General features: G+C 35.1%; 4 protein-coding genes across 4 annotated transcripts; 2 read left to right on the top strand and 2 right to left on the bottom strand.

Moving 5' to 3' along the window:
- Nucleotides 1-109: 109 nt before the first annotated feature.
- MONOS_8042 (putative protein ADP-ribosylarginine hydrolase) lies at nucleotides 110-2,385 on the top strand. Its single transcript, XM_067878418.1, has 10 exons — nucleotides 110-265; nucleotides 313-346; nucleotides 407-519; nucleotides 580-613; nucleotides 701-717; nucleotides 796-998; nucleotides 1,066-1,207; nucleotides 1,265-1,372; nucleotides 1,458-1,633; nucleotides 1,851-2,385. Exons 1-10 carry the CDS (start codon nucleotides 128-130, stop codon nucleotides 2,008-2,010), a joined length of 1,125 nt encoding a protein of 374 aa, XP_067718615.1. The 5' UTR covers nucleotides 110-127; the 3' UTR covers nucleotides 2,011-2,385.
- A 628-nt stretch (nucleotides 2,386-3,013) lies between these two features.
- MONOS_18431 (uncharacterized protein) lies at nucleotides 3,014-3,816 on the bottom strand (the record flags this gene model as incomplete). The annotated part of the gene is made up of 2 exons (XM_067871452.1): nucleotides 3,014-3,544; nucleotides 3,595-3,816. The coding sequence occupies 2 exons, from the start codon at nucleotides 3,814-3,816 to the stop codon at nucleotides 3,014-3,016; spliced, it is 753 nt and encodes a 250-aa protein (XP_067718614.1).
- Nucleotides 3,817-5,135: 1,319 nt separating this feature from the next.
- On the bottom strand, nucleotides 5,136-5,623 carry MONOS_8044c2 (uncharacterized protein; the record flags this gene model as incomplete). The annotated part of the gene is made up of 2 exons (XM_067878421.1): nucleotides 5,136-5,443; nucleotides 5,587-5,623. The coding sequence occupies 2 exons, from the start codon at nucleotides 5,621-5,623 to the stop codon at nucleotides 5,136-5,138; spliced, it is 345 nt and encodes a 114-aa protein (XP_067718613.1).
- A 1,215-nt stretch (nucleotides 5,624-6,838) lies between these two features.
- MONOS_8045 (putative 5'-3' exoribonuclease 4) lies at nucleotides 6,839-15,574 on the top strand (the record flags this gene model as incomplete). Its single annotated transcript, XM_067878422.1, has 5 exons — nucleotides 6,839-6,861; nucleotides 6,911-6,975; nucleotides 7,430-8,761; nucleotides 9,451-10,464; nucleotides 10,797-15,574. 5 exons carry the CDS (start codon nucleotides 6,839-6,841, stop codon nucleotides 15,572-15,574), a joined length of 7,212 nt encoding a protein of 2,403 aa, XP_067718612.1.
- Nucleotides 15,575-16,060: the final 486 nt, after the last annotated feature.

Raw genomic sequence — 16,060 nt, 5'->3', positions numbered from 1 at the left:
ATATAAAATGAGGATTTTATTTCAATTCCACTTCTTCAAAAAATATGAAAAAAATACAAAAATCAATTTTTGTTATGGTAAACTTAAAAACAAAAAACTTTAGGGACATATATTCAGAAAGACTTTGATGTCAGTTGAACAATATATTGGATGTCTTCTGCTTGGTGGAGCTGGAGATGCTTTGGGATATCATTTGGGAGAGTGGGAGTTTAATACGCAGGATAACATTTTGAAAGGAATTGAGGAGCTTGGAGGAATTGATAAGGTTTGGATTATTAATTGCTTAAAACTTCGTGATGTTTTTATTTTCAGATTAAACTGGAAGGAACTCCTTGGATTGTTTCGGGCATGATTTGCATTTTTTCTGCAATTTTGTATTCTGTTTTTGTTTCTCATCATTTTATAGATGATACAGTTCTTCATATAGCAACTGCAGAAGGAATGCTTGCACCGGCTACGACAATGAAACAACTGATAATTAATGTATTTCAAGCTTATTGCTTTGGAATGAAAAAAATGGTACAAAATATAAATATTTTGAATGAAATAAATCATAATTTGGTTTGTTATCACGTTCAGGCAGGGAGGGCTCCAGGAGGAACATGCTGCAGATGTTTGAAAATTATATTACAACAATTTTTTCTTTTTAACATGATATTGACCTTTACACACAAATGTGTTTCAATTTTCCTAAAATAAGATCTTTACGGAGATAAGGTTTGAAGTTTCAAATATACTTTAGTGTAATATTTTGAGCAAATTTATTTAAAATAATGAATGATGTGTATTATTCAGGATGTTAATACGTGGAATACTGTTCCATTTAGTGGTTCTGGTGGAGGTTGCGGGGCAGCAATGCGCTCAATGTGCATTGGACTACGATTTCCTTCGCCAGAACTTTTGCCGAATTTAATTATAACAGCGATCGAAACTGGAAGGCTTTCCCATCATCATCCCACAGGCTATCTTGGAGGTGTTGGCGTTGCTGCGTTTACAAGGTCAGGAAATATTGCTTCTTTTCAAATATTTTCAATCATTTGCAATTGACTTTTATTTTCAACTTAGTTACGCACTTCAGAAAATTCCTCTTGTGGCATGGGGCGCAAAGTTTAGGGATGAAGTTATTCCACTTTGCAAGGAACATATCAAAGGAATGGAAGATCGCGAACCAGAGCGCAATTTGGAAGCATTCGCATATTTCGAAGAAGTTTGAAGTTTATTATAATTTGATCTTCTTTTCAAAATGACGTGTGTGATTGTGAAGAATTGGAACAAGTATCTCACTTTGAGAGGAATAGACGAGAAGGACAACACAAAAGAGCCGGTCTTTCCAACATCGTATGGATTGAAGGAAAGAGATATATTTTTCAAGGTAATTCTTCATTAGCAATATTGATCACATATTTTTATTGAAAACTATTTTTTTTTTTTTAATTTTTTCTTTTGTTATCTTAAAGTCTGTATCCTTCAATGGAAGAGGCGGAGCAAGTGGACACGATATTCTTATTATAGCGTATGATTGCTTGCTTCACACAATGCACGAGCCTCCAGAGAAGATGTGGAATGAACTCCTTATGCACTCAGCTGTCCATTCTGGAGATAGCGACTCAACAGCTGGTGTTGCATGCTCATTGTATGTTGAGATATATATTTCAGGCTATTGCATTTTTTTTTGTTGGAACAATGAAAACAATTTTTATTTTGAATTTATGTAATCAATTTTGAGTTTTGCATTTTCATCATCTCTTTTCTTTCATTTTTTCTTTTTCTATTTTTTTTCCTTTATGTCTGTGAAATGTCAATGAAAACACTTTTGTATTTATTCAAATTGCATTATGCCTGCGTTTAAGGTATGGAGCCATGTATGGGATTGATGGTGTTAATCCTCTTCATCTGGACACACTGGAGTTCAGACATGAAATGAGGTTTTTCGCAAAGCAATTGTTTGAAAAGGCCCATAAGTCAGACGATCCACTGAACAAGCCTGTTCCACTCGGCAAACTAGAGTAATGTTAACTTTGGCCAAAAATAATAGAAATTTGTTTATAGTCATGTATTTTCCATGTTCAATCTTATTTCTTTCAAGTTGGCAAAGAAATGTTTTCTTTCTTTCTTTTATCTTTTCTTTTATTTTTTATTTTCATTTTTATTGTTATTGTAGCCAATGAAATTTTGTTCTCTTTTTGGCTTTTGTTTTATTTTTTTATGTATTCTTAAATATATATAACTTTATCTGGTTTTGTCATCGTGATATCAATTGTTTTCTGATTTTGTGAAATTTTTATTTGAAATGTTTGATAATCATATTTATTATTATTTTAGATGTCGAAATATTGAAAATATCAAAACTCAACAGAACAATAAAATTAAAATTAAAATAGACAAGTTTTTGTTTCATGAAACTGTAATCTTTTGAAGTATTTGGAAGAGAGATTTTCATATTTCATTAAAATAAAAATGATATGGTAAATGCTACAAATATTCAAAGTGCCTTTGTGGTTGAATGAAATCGAGAATATACATGTGCAAAAAATGAAAATGGAAATTCTTTTATCACAATGAAAGAATGGTTATTCATTCAAAGCATTCATGAAAACATAAATAAATAAATAAAATAAAATAAAATTAAAAATAAAAAGCAAAATAAGAAGCAAAATAAGAAGCAAAATAAGAAGCAAAAGAAAAATGTTCAACAAATTTTGATTGTAAATTGTGAAATGATAGGGTAAAATTATAATTTCAGAGTGAAAATAAATAATGAGCTTCGTTGTCTCAAACATATACAAAATAATCAGAAATATTTGTTGATAATTGACGGTGATATTTTCTGTTGAGAAAATCTATTATTTCATGAAAGCTTGTGATGATGTCTTCATGTCCTTCCTCTTCCATCTTTTCCAATTCCTTTCTTTTTTGTGGTCTTTCTTTTCGATTCCTCTTTTCATCATTCTCCTTCCCTTTCAACTGCCTTGAAACATTCATGAAGCGTAGCAGGTGTACATATGTCATTTTGTCATTCAATGTTGATTGAATAATTTTTCCAAAATAGATCAATTGCTTCGCCTTTCAACAAATCATCAACTTTGACAGATTTGCTTCTCATTGCATCTCCAAAGAAATCAGAGCATAAAACACTAATTTCTCTGTAATCGTCTTTCACTGTTCGAAACAAGTTCACAACGCAGCATATTAACCCAACATTTCCTTTGTTCCACGAGTTGCAGGAGTATAAGTATTTATAAATAACATTGAACCATTTAATGAGAAAATGTACTTCTTTTGCATCTTTTCCTCCATCTTTCTCTTCTGTTTTCATCCAATCCGCATTTCTTGTCAATTCTTTCAACTCTCTTGCAGCCTCTTCCACAAAATGCAGCTCATTTATAATTATTTCTTCCAAGCCTTTGTCATTGTCCAATCTGTTAATCAAAAACTTCCAAGCTGATTGATAGGCAAGTCGTGTCAGATTTCTGTGTTCCTGATGGTATTCGATGATTTCTGTAATCTCACTGAAATACAATTCTTTTGTCACTCTCTGATAATTCTAAAGAAAAAATTGATGATGAAAATAAAGCTACAAAAACAATTCCTTACCCATGATAAGTTAATATTACTTAAAGCAAGCAACGCCATTTCCACTTCTTTTTGAGCTTCTTCGCTTTCCTCTTTCTTTAATCCAACTTTCAGAAGACAAGGCACACTGATTGAAAGCGTTTTTGAAGAAATTCCTTCGTTAAGCAAAAGATAGCATTCGCAAAAATCTGCCAGTAGCTTTTCGTTCTTTTCTTCATTTTTCTTATTTTCATCAACAAGCATTTTCTCAAATCTTTTGTTCAATATAGAACGATAAAAATCGAAATTAAATGTACCTTTCAACACATTAAAATATCCCATGTGCTTTAGCAACAAAATAGCATTTTCAACAGACAATTTCTTTTCTTCAATCATATTGTTCATTTTATCGAACAATTTTTTGGTTAAAACAAAGTTAATTTCCTCTTTGTCCATATCTTCCATCATTTCATTAATTTCTTCAATTTTCCATTTCTGCTCTTCCTTATTGCAACATTCTAGTTCAGAAAACAATTCTTTATAAAATTTGAAATGATCACATTAACATGAATTCGTTTGCAACTGCAATTGCACACCAGAGAATTTTTTGTGTTGTTCGCCTCCTGCATTTTCATAAACATTGCATTCAGAAAACAACACCATTAAGCCATAAAAATTGATTTTGAATATATATTTTGTAGAAGAATTAGATGGAAAAAGGAAACCAAACAAGATATAAAAATATATTCATTCACACTGTTTTTTCTTTTATTGACATTTTTATCAAAAGATAATGGAGAAAGCAATGCTTTATAATGTGTCTTTATTTGTAATGGATTCATTGATCGAATTGTTTTCTTTGAAATTGAATATTCAAGCACCGATTGAGATTCCTTGAGTGAACATTATCTTTAGAACTAGAAATATTATTTCCTGTGGAGATAACAAACTATGGTGGTTATGCAATATTTTTGAAATTTTATTTGATAATTTTGGAGATTGGATGGCCAGATGGAATATAACAATTTCATCAATAACACAAAAAGACAAAATGTGTGTTATTTACATTGTTCTATTGATTGTAAAGATATTTCTGTCTGTTGCCTCTCCAAGACTATGAGTTTAGACAATTTTTTTTGGTTAGTTTAATCTCATAGAGCACAACAGCGAGGAATCAAGCCAATTGTTTGCTTTCAAATAGAGTGCATAATAATATGAGGATGTTTTAATGAATAATTTTATTTATGATTTTTAATTCAATATGCAATTTTTTGAAATAAAATGAAAAGTGGTTTTAGTTGGAATAGAAAACCTCTGGATGCGGAAAACTGGATGAAAATAAAAAAGTTCATTTTTTTGAGTGATGATAATGATGAAAAACATTTTCCTAAGAAAAATATGAAGTGGAGATTTTGAACGAAATAAAAGAAGAGAGAGAAAAGAGGAAAAAAGACAAGATGGGATATTCGACTACAAATTAAAGGGAAATAGCTGTTTTGTTGAAGCATATATTAAGAGGAATTGGAAAAAGATGGAGTGACGTTGATGGACATTTCACTGAAATACTTTTTAGAATCTTGATCTCATCCATATAGCGCGTATGCACCACGATTTGTGTAGAACATGTCATCATCTTCCTCTTTGCTACTCTGTCCACAATGATTTTTGCCCGCATATCCAATCGAACCCGTCCCATCGCTTTCCGCTTCCCTCTGATGCTCTTTGTATTCTGCACTGCCTTTATCTTCAGTGCCATCTGAAGATGAAGTAAGCTGTTGTGCTATTTTTCTCATCTTCTCTTTTGCGGTGTTGCGAGGCAGTCTCTGAGACAAAATGTCAGGTAATTCAGCAAGCTCGCCTGGCCAATATTCTCCATCTTCATCAGCATCGTCTGGAGAAGCGAAGCTATCAGATCAAAACCAGGGTGCTCGGCTTTTTCTGTCGATGTTTCTGTTGGAAAAGAAGTTGATGAACTTGCCGATGAATTTAAAGAGGGGCCAAGTAATCTTAAAAGTTCGCTTCCTTCCACCAGACAGTTGCGTATGGTGCCCATAATTCCTCCGCGACGCATTAAGTCAATATGCCTTATAAAAGGAATCAAATTTCCAATAAGTATCGGACGAGGAAGGCTTACAGAAGCTGTTGAAGAAGCGGATGATGAAATACTTCGTTGTTTTTGCCTTTGGAGGAGGACTGCTCTGCATTCTGGAAGTTATTATATGCTCATCAGCTCCGATGTAACCCAGTGTTATGAACCGCCAAATTGAACTTTATCTTTTGAGCTTTTCACCTCTTCAGCATATTGAGTTGATTTCAAAAAGCAGTAAGCAAATCTCAAAATTGATATGTCCGCATCAAAACGTGGGCTATGCTTTCCATTTTCGTAAGAGCATTTTTAACACAAATTGTGTGAAACAACAAATCCAGTGCCACGGGATATCTTGTAATATTCGACGATATCACTGCAAATGTGGAGTAAAATATATAATCATCTCAACTTACTTCATCCAGAAACAAAGAAAATAATTCTTTAGAACTGCCCTTTTGATGTTCATCATTTGACTGATCGCTCGCTTTCAATTCCGCTTCAATTGGATCTTTTTTGTAAAGTCGAGTAAATTTTAGACAAGAGGGACGATCAGAAGTTATGTTAACAATAGATATAAAAGATGCATGTGCAGTTTCTTGGGCGTCAATTCGAAGCTTCCGTATCTCATTTAGTCCAACGACACCAGTATTTGTCTTGTTTTTGGATTTGTGGAAAATCCTGTTAATTATTCTTGATTCATGGTCATTTTATGCACGTCAAATTTTTCAAATGTCTGAACTTTAACATTTTTTAAAATTGTTCAACATCTTCCCTCTTCGGTGAAGATATGAAGTGGGACAGAATATTTTGCTTTATGAATCATGTTCCATTCAATATTTTAAAGTATTTTTCTTATTATTTCATAAATTTCAATGTTTTTTTGCATTGTTGTGGTTGACTTATTGTGATGAAATTGCAGAAAAAGTTTGGAATAAATCTTAGATTTTTTCATAATTGCAAACATTTTACCCCAAGTCATTTATAAAGTTAACTTTAAATATATAAATTTTGATCACGTTTTGAAATCCTGAAAAAAAACAACCTTCTTAACTTCTCGTTATTAAAATGGTTGGCTTATCGATTTTTATATGATAATCTTTGCAGCTCATTCAAAAAATATTACACTTATTGTGATCTTCTTTTTCAAAAAAAGAAATTAAATATTTTTTTCTTTTATTGAACGATTGTGTTTCATAAATGGGAGTACCAAATCTGCTTAAGTGTGATAATGTATTTAGCTTTATTTGAGTTTATTACGCGATATGATAGATGGATGAGTGAACATTATCCATTAATATTTTCACCAGTAGATCCTTTATCTACTCCTGATATCGGTATTTTCCGATTTATTCAAATTTTTGGAATTTATTTTTGTATTTTATTTTTTTCATTTCACATTTTTCAATTTTTCAATTTTTCAATTTTTCAATTTTCAATTTTTTAATGTTTTAATGTTTTATTTTTTATTTTTTTATTGTATTTTTTATTTTTTTATTTATTTTTGTATTTTTTTACCTCATTTTTAATTTTAACGTTTTTCACTATTTTTTGAAAGATAACTTATACTTGGATATTAACGAAATTGCTCTTGATATTATTCGGAATGAATTATTATTAAAAAGTAAATGCCCTGAAGAAGAAGCTATGGCAGAAGTATTTCGAACATTCGACAGATTGTTTCTAGCTGCCAGGCCGAAGAAGCTTGTTTATTTCGCCATGGATGGCTTGATTTCAAATTATTTTGAAGAATTATTTTTTTGAAATTTTCATAAATAAATAACAATGTAGGAGTTGCACCAATGACAAAAGTGCGCCCTCAAAGACGAGGGTGGTATTTATCTGCATTTGAAGCTGTAATGGTTGAAGAGACTCACAGTGAAATTGAAAAAGGAAAGCACGATCTTTACAAAGACTGCGTCATGCCAGGAACAAACCTTATGCGCAAACTGAAAAAGTGGGTGAAATACTATGCGCAGATGAGAATGAGTACAGATAAAGCGTGGGAAGGGCTGAAGGTGATTATCTCCGGAAGCGATGTTCCAGGCGAAGGAGAACACAAAATCATATCATTCATCCGCAACAAGAGGCGGGAGAAGGGCTACGACCCGTCCACATCGCACTGCATATTCGGACGAGATGCAGATCTAATAATGCTGGCACTGCTGACACACGAGCGAAACATTGTGATTTTGCGAGAGATTAATGGTTCGTCGAATAACAACCCTCAGCTCGGCTTGAACCACCGCATGAAGCTGCAGTTTCTGCACATCAACATTCTCAGAGAATACTTGGGGATGTGGTTCAAAGAGTTTATGCACGATGACAAAGTTGACAGTGACAACAGCATGAACAGAAGATTCGGTAGAGAAAGAGAGGAAAAAGGAAGAAATGCTTTGGATGAAACAAAAAATGTTGCAAGAACGAATATCAAAACATCAGAAAAAGCTCAAAATGTTCCATCTTCTCAGAAAGAAGTAACACATGCATCTGAATTCTCTTCGTCAACATCATCTTCTTCTTCTACTGCTACCACTTCTTCTTCTTCCAACTCTTCCTCAAAACATCTTTTATCTTTCCACTTTGACTTTGAGCGAGTGCTTGACGATTTCGTGCTCCTCTGCTTTCTCCTCGGAAACGACTTCATTCCCCGTATTGTGTCGCTGGAAGTCTGTAAACGTGCGATTCCAAAGATCCTGACTGCCTACAAAGAGGTTCTTCCGACAATGCACTCATTTCTCACAGAAAGGGGGTGGGTGACAGACTGGGGAGCATTCGAAGCGATCTGCCAGAAGTTGGCGAAGGAGGAGAGCAAAACTGTGAGTGATTTGATGTTTCCGCGAATGAGGGGAAATGGGACAAGAAATCCATCATCGCTTCAATTTCCTTCTTCTTCTGATTCTTTATCTTTCCATTCATTAACAGAACCAACTCAGTTTGCTGATCTCACTTGGAGAGAAATGTATTACAAAATGAAGCTCCATTTCCCTTTACCACTGCCAGATCTCAGAGAAGCAGCTGAAATAAAGAGATCTATTGATGATAACGAAACAGCGAATGGAAAAGATAAATCATCATCATCATTTTCTTCTTCTTGTTCTTCTTCATGTGATGCATCAATGGGTATTTTAGAAAAAGATGGAGGAAAGATGAAAGAGAAAAAGAAGGAAAAGAAAAAGAAAAGAGGAAGAGGAAAAAAAGAAATTTCTTCTTCTTCTTCTTCTTCTTCCAACTCCCATCCTCTGTTCAATCTTGTCTCTGATTACATCACCGCTGTGCAATTCGTCTTTTTGTATTACACGCGTGGCTGCCCCTCCTGGAATTATCATTATTCTCCTTTTTATCCTCCTTTGCTGAGCGATCTTGTGTGTCTTTCGCAGTTCACAGAAAAGTTTGAGAGAGGAAGGAAGGAATGCGAGGAGAAAGATAAAATAGGTTTGCTTGTAATAATTATTAAAAGAAAGGAAATAAAAAATAATTTCAAAGAAAGACGATGAAAGGAATAATCGAATGAAGGAATTAGAGAATATCTTATTCCCAACGAGAGTACTTGATGCAATATATTTAATCTTTTCACCCAAATTTTTGCATTCATCTTTGTCTTTGTCTTTTTTCACCTCTTCCTCTTCATTCTCTTCTTATCTCCTCAAAAAATTCTATTTGAAATGACATTTTGAAAACTATTTTATGATTATTTTTCGAAAAACGAAAAAAAATTTTTTTTTGCTTCCACTACCTTTCGATTTGAATTCATTCTGCTTATCTTTTATCATTTTTCATTTTGTTCCTTGTTTTCCCTGTCATCATTGCAGACTCGCTCTATCCCTTTGAACTTAGTCAACCTCTTCGTCCTTTCGAGCAGCTGCTTTCTGTGCTGCATCCAATCTATTCACATATTCTTCCCCAGCCTCTTCGATCTTTGTTGAATTCTTCTTCTTCTCCGCTTTCAAAATACATTGATTCCACACTATATGTTGACAATGGATTCACGCCCGATAGATTTTTAAAAAGAAATAAGCAAGCGCTGGTGAAGTATACGATGGATGATAAGATATGGAAAGATGAAGAAGAAGAAGAGAATAGAAAGGAAAGATCGTGTGTTGAGAATATGCAACAAGGTAAGAATGGTCTCTCAGCTTCTAAAACAAATGCATCTTCTGCACTATTATCTTCATCGTCCACCTCTTCATTTTCTTCTTCCTCCTCTTCCTCTTCCTCTTTCCTTCCTTTCAAGCCTCTCCCAACAGACGATATCATAGACCGAGAAAAGATTGTTTCACTTCATATAGGATCGATTGCCCTTCTTCCGCTTATTGACCCAGCTATTGTCATCAAAGCTGCAGAAGAGCTTTATCCGAAAGTCAGCAAAGAAGAAATGAAGCGCAATCAAATAAAATGGAACCTGGTTTTAATGGGGCCGAAGCATCCGGAGAGGAAAACAGAAATGGAGAGGATTAGAGAGGAAGCAATGGAGAAGAGGAAAGAGGCGATTGAGAAGTGGAGAAAGGAGGAAGATAAAAGAGTGAAAGAGAAAGGGGGAAAAGAAGAGGAAAAAGAAAATGATGATGAAGAAAGGAAATTAGACATCCGAAACAAATTGAACGAAGAGCTTGTGTCAATTGAGAATGAAGAAGAGGCCAAGATAGAGGCAGCATATCCGTCTCGTTTGCTAGAGCCGCCTCTGTACCCCGATTCGCCTGCTTCTGCAACTCTGACTTTCCCTTCACTCAAGCAATGTCGAGTTGTGGTGTTCAGAGCAGAGCCCCATTCAGATTTGCCGCTTGAGGAGACAGATGAATACGACTTGAAGACATACTCAACTTCAGGTTTGGTTTTATTTTTTGAAATTTTGATTAACACTTTTGAAAATTATTTTTATTTATTTATTTATTAATATTTATTCGAACGCTAAATAATAAATATATTCTCTCTCTCTCTCTCTCTCTCTCTCTCTCTCTCTCTCTCTCTCTCTCTATCTCTATCTCTATCTCTATCTCTCTTCTCTCTCTCTCTATCTCTATCTCTATCTCTATCTCTATCTCTATCTATCTATCTATCTATCTATCTCTCTCTCTCTCTCTCTCTCTCTCTCTCTCTCTCTCTCTCTCTGAAATATCCCATTGGCGTAACACTTTTTTTTATATCTTCTCATGTTCAGGTTCGATCGAGTCTTGGAGAGAAAATTTCATTCCATTTGAGTCAAAGCTCCTTCCTGGTTCTTATCTTCGTTCTGGCTTTTCGTCGCTTTATGTTCTGCGCAAGCCTTCTATTTCGTTCTTCTTCTCACATTCACTTCCTTTGCCATCTTCAGCAGCCAATCGGATACCGATGACAGTTCCAAGTGTGAGTTGCTTAACGAATTCTCCCTATTTGACAGGACAAAAAGAAGAGAATCCGAAGAAAGAAAAAGCAAATAGAAGTGGAGAAAAAGAAAAAGAAGAAATATTGAGAGAAATTGACTGCTTTAGCAAATCTCTTTTAAATCAGGCTGCCTTTAATCAAAATAAGAAGATGAATTCTTTTTCGAACGACTCGGATTGTACCTCACCGATTATTTGTGTAGGAAACCTTCTTTTCACAAAAATGGATAATGAAAATGTGCAAGAGGAGAGTACAAAGAAGACGAAAGAGCAACATGAAAGCATTGAAAAGAGAGAAAGACTTGAAGAGCAAAAAATCAACAACTTAGGAGAACAGCAAAAGCTGCATCAACAACTTCAAGATGGAAAAGATGTGAACAGAAGAAGAGAGGCGAAGGATGAGAATGACGGCGCGATGAAAATGAATGGAAAAATGTTTGATAAATCAAGCAAGATCGAGGAAAATACAGATATGGATACAGATTCCTCAAAGAAAAGCGATGAAGACGATGAAAAAGAGGAGAAAGAAAAGCTGAAAGAAGAAATGACAAAGATGTTATCTCACTCTTCTTCGTTAACGAAACTTGATCTAAGAACTTTTCTTCCTCGTTCTTTTGCCTCTCTTTCATGTTCCTCACGACTTCAGATGGTCAGTGATGTGCTTCGGTTGCTTGTTGGGTGTGTGTGCTATGTTTCTTATCCCCATTTGATTCCAGCGAGAGTGTACAGAATTGATGCGCCGGGAATTAGTTTTGTCCTCGACCCGATGGCAAGCGAGAGGGAAGAAGAGGAAGAACTGAAAATGAGGAGATTGGAGAGAAAGATGGATGAATTTAAGAGTAAAATGAAAGAAGAAAGACTTTCAGAGCTATCTGGATTTGGTTCTTGTGAAGACATTGATGAACAAACAATGGAAGAATACAAAGAATGGAAAAAAGCAAGGGAAGAGGAAGCAATATTTTGCGAGATAATGAAAGCAATGTGGAAGAATGAAACGCTCAGACATAAACACAACAAAAGTCAAGAAGATGCTGATGATGATGATTTCGATGAAGAGATAGATGATAACGAAGTGAAATTGTTTGATGATTCAAAAGACAGCATGGACAGCAATGAAACACTGAATGAAGTGCAGACAAAAGAAACTTGTAAAGAAGAATCACAGCATTTATGCGTACCCCCTTCGCCACATCAAAATACTCAGAGACTTGAAAATTTTTCTGGAATGAGAAATCAAAATTCCCAATCTCATTCTCCATCTGACCACTCGCAATCACAGTGCTGCTTTCCAAAAAACCAGAAAGATTCTTCTTCTTCCTCTACTTCTTCTTCTTCTTCTTCTTCCTTCACATCCCCTTCTCTTTCCCCTCGTTCCATAACCCCTTCCTCTCCTTCCTCTCCCTCATCGTCATCTTCTTCTTCTCCTTCTTCTTCTCCTTCTTCCTCTTCTCCTTCTCCTTCGACTTCTTTTCCATATTCCGCCACTGCATCTGCTTCACGAACGCAAGCGCAATTCGAATCCCAAAGTTATGATAACAAAAGCTTCAACAGAGGAACACCTCGTGCCAAACGATCAAAAAGCACTTGTTTGTCTGCTTCCTTCATTAAATCTATTCTTCAGATTCATTACGTTCTTTCTTTGAACTGCCCTTCTCTTTTTGCTCGCTTGATTGCTCGTTCTGTTCCTCTTCAGCCACTTTCTGATGGATGTTTTAGAAGTAGATTCTTGTTCGTTAAAAATAAGTTTGAAAAGCAAGGCATTGATGTGGGAAAGACATCGAGTATTTTGTGCTATGTGCACCCTTTGTGCTCAATGAAAAAAGGATGGAGAAAGAGGAGAAGAGCAATGAAAGAAGACGAGATGAAGAGAGTGGAGGAGGAAGAAAAAGAAATGAACGATGAGCTACAGAAACAAAATAAATACCAAAGTTGGGGAATATATACAAATCCAAATGATACAGTTGAAGAAGATGAAGACTATGATGATGATGATGATGATAATGATTTCAAATATGAAAAAAAGAAATTTATGTTAAATTACGCAGAAGCCGAAAAATTGGTACAGAGAAGTCGAGCTGATGGAGAAGAGGTGAGCAAAGCAGATTTGGAGAGAGCACAAAGAAGACTGGAAAAGGGACTGTATGGTTTTTACTCTACAAGATCTGCAACAGACGGAAAGATTGGGATATGTGATGTTTGGAATCCACAAAAGGGAAATGGAAAAGAAAAATTTAATAGTGAAAGCATGCTCAACGACATCTATGATTATGATGAAGAAGTGGTTTCTGCTGAATACAACGTGGGTGATGCAATGTGTGTGCCAATACAGTTAATATCAGCAATCCCTTCGTTTGCTGAAACAGTTAATGCGACGTCAGAACAATTAGCTGAATTGAAACAGCAACTTGTAGCCTTTCAATCATTTCCGACTGAAACCCCGTCTTTGTCTCCAAGCGATGTAATATGCGTTTGTGGAAGCAATCTGAGTGTCCTTTCTGTATCAAGACGAGATGATTCAGGAGAGCTTGTTCCTGTTTCTATCTCTTCTATTCCTCATCCACTCGCTCTTCTGACTGCATCTGGATCTGTTTTGAGTGTTTGCAATGCGACAGATAAAGAATTAATGGTTGAAAACAGAGATAATATGAAAGCAAATGCGGATGATAAAAATAAAGATGTGATAATAAAGGTTGAATTTGATGCATTTGAGGAACAAATTTCAGGGAAAGAAGCAAGCTTATTCAGCAATATTCCATTTACTCTTTTGCATTCAGAAATTTTGAGCCAAAGATCAGCAGAAAGTGGCACAAAACTGACTATTCTTCCTCCAAAATATTCACTTTATCCAAATCTTCTTTCTTCCTATTTGCCATCTTCATTTTTATGGTTTGATGTGGATGAAGTTTCAAAGTTATTACACGTGTCTCATTTAACCATTCTTATATTAACAATGCCTAACTTTTCTTTAACACTCACAAAGAGAATTCGCTTCAGGAAAAGAAATAGCGGAAAACGCGAGAAAAGAGGTCAGTTGATTATCGATGCTTATCGCGTTTACAAAGGATGTTTCCATGCAGACCGATTGAATGGAGTTGTTGAAAAGAAGATTGAGGATTATAGTGGTTCTGAATCTGCTATTAAAATCTGGTGTAAAGAGCAAAGAATTCGAAGGAATTCAAATGCAAATAACCAAAGAGATCTGCCAGAGGATAAAAAAACGGATGTAGAGAAAGTTTTCTATGTTTCAGAGGTAACTTTATCATTCCCATTCATTGATCTAGTTAAAAACATTCACTCTCCTCCATATGCGCGTTTCAATCCGATGAAGGGCTGTGCAGAATACTCGAGTTTAGCGATGCAGATGTTGCAGGAATACAAAAAGGAATTTCCAAATGTGTTTAATTTGTGTGAAGTATTCACTTCAATTCCAAATCACAAGATGGAATGTGATGCTTCTTCCTTGTTCGGTTTTGTCGATGAAGAGAAAGAAATGAAAAGATTCAAAAGTTGGAAGAATGAGAAGATGGAGTTGATGTTCAAGCAGTCTGGAACAAAAGCCGGTAAATGCACTTCAATGAAACTTACGAAAATGGGGATGAATGTGATGGACAGATATGAGAAAGAAAGTGGATGGTTGAAGAATACTTTCACTTGTGATGAAAATGAAAGAGGCTTGCCATCTTCTTCAACTGACGTTCTTTCAAAGAACGAAAAAGCAAAAGGAGCGCGCATTCAGGTGACATGCTCAATACATCCAAAGTGCCTTGTTTCTGCGATTCGCAGTATTACTTACGATGGAAGCGACACAGCTGGCGGGCAGCTGCGCATCGGTGATCGTGTTGTGTCAGTTGCTGCAACTGGACTCGTTCCTTTTGGGACGTTAGGCCGAGTTGTTGCCTCAGCATACCCCACCCCCTCTCACTACGACATATGCCCAATGCATGCAAAGGTTCTTCAAACACCTGCTGTTGGAAGCGATGCAGTTGACTGTTCCAGATGTTCTACAAGGGGTTATAAGCACTCTTCGATTCCGTGCGACCATCCATTCCTTATCGAACCGCTTTTGGAAAATTCATGTGATTCCTTGAGCTCTTCAGTACGGACAACTCAGAAACTTGCGTATCGTCAGTCGAATAATGTGTGTTCTGTGACAGTGTGTTGGGAGCGGCCGTTTTTGTGTTGTCATTTTGAGAATGGAGAAGATGAAAAAAGCATCGGGTGTGATGAAACTTCGAAAAAAGAAGAAGAAAACATTGAAAAAGAAAAGAAGGAAAAATTGTTTTGTGTTTACGACGTTGCTGCAGATGATGTGTACAGATATGCTTCATTTACGAGTCCGTTTCGCAAGATTCAAGATATTCTTTTCCCCGAGCAAAAGCTTTGCACTTCATTGGTTAGAAGAGAAGTTCAAAGTTTTAAAGAAATTACATCAAAAGCCCTAAATAGTGTTGAAGAAGGAGAATGTATATCCTCTCAATTCCTTTCTTTAACTCCATTCAAAAATGAAGAGAAAAGCCATTTTATTAATTCTCTTGCTGATATTCCTCTAATTATGAAAAAAGCAGTGGGGATGTAAATTGATTTCCTCTGAAGATCAGATATTTATATTTTGCTTCCTTTTATTATTTTTGTGTCTATTCCTTTTTTAAACTATATTTTCGTTCAAATTTTGAACAGAAAATTGTTTTTTGTGGGAATACTTTTTCAAAAGTGTGTTGAGATTATAATATCTATCAATTAACATAATCGATACACTTTTGAAAAAGTGTTCCCACAAAAAATTATAATTTTTTGTTCAAAACTCGAGCAAAAGGATTGTTTCAAAAAGGATTAGCCATGTTATGTACATATTACGATTTTATCTAACTTTTTTCATTAGCAGATTTTTTTGAAAAACTTAAAGGCATAATGAAACTTGGAGCACATCAGTCATTTTTTAATAAAAAATTTTTTTGAAGTAAATATTATAGTTTTTGATATTTATAATAAACATTTACGTCACACGAACGTTTCATATCCACGTCAGTCAGTTTCGTCCCACAGTTTTTCACAAAAAAGAAAT

The sequence above is a fragment of the Monocercomonoides exilis genome (assembly GCF_001643675.1).
Source record: "Monocercomonoides exilis strain PA203 chromosome Unknown scaffold80-53332, whole genome shotgun sequence".
NCBI classification, from domain to species: domain Eukaryota; phylum Preaxostyla; order Oxymonadida; family Polymastigidae; genus Monocercomonoides; species Monocercomonoides exilis.
Note: the sequence above shows the minus strand (reverse complement) of the source record. Positions and strands in the feature narration are given on the sequence as shown.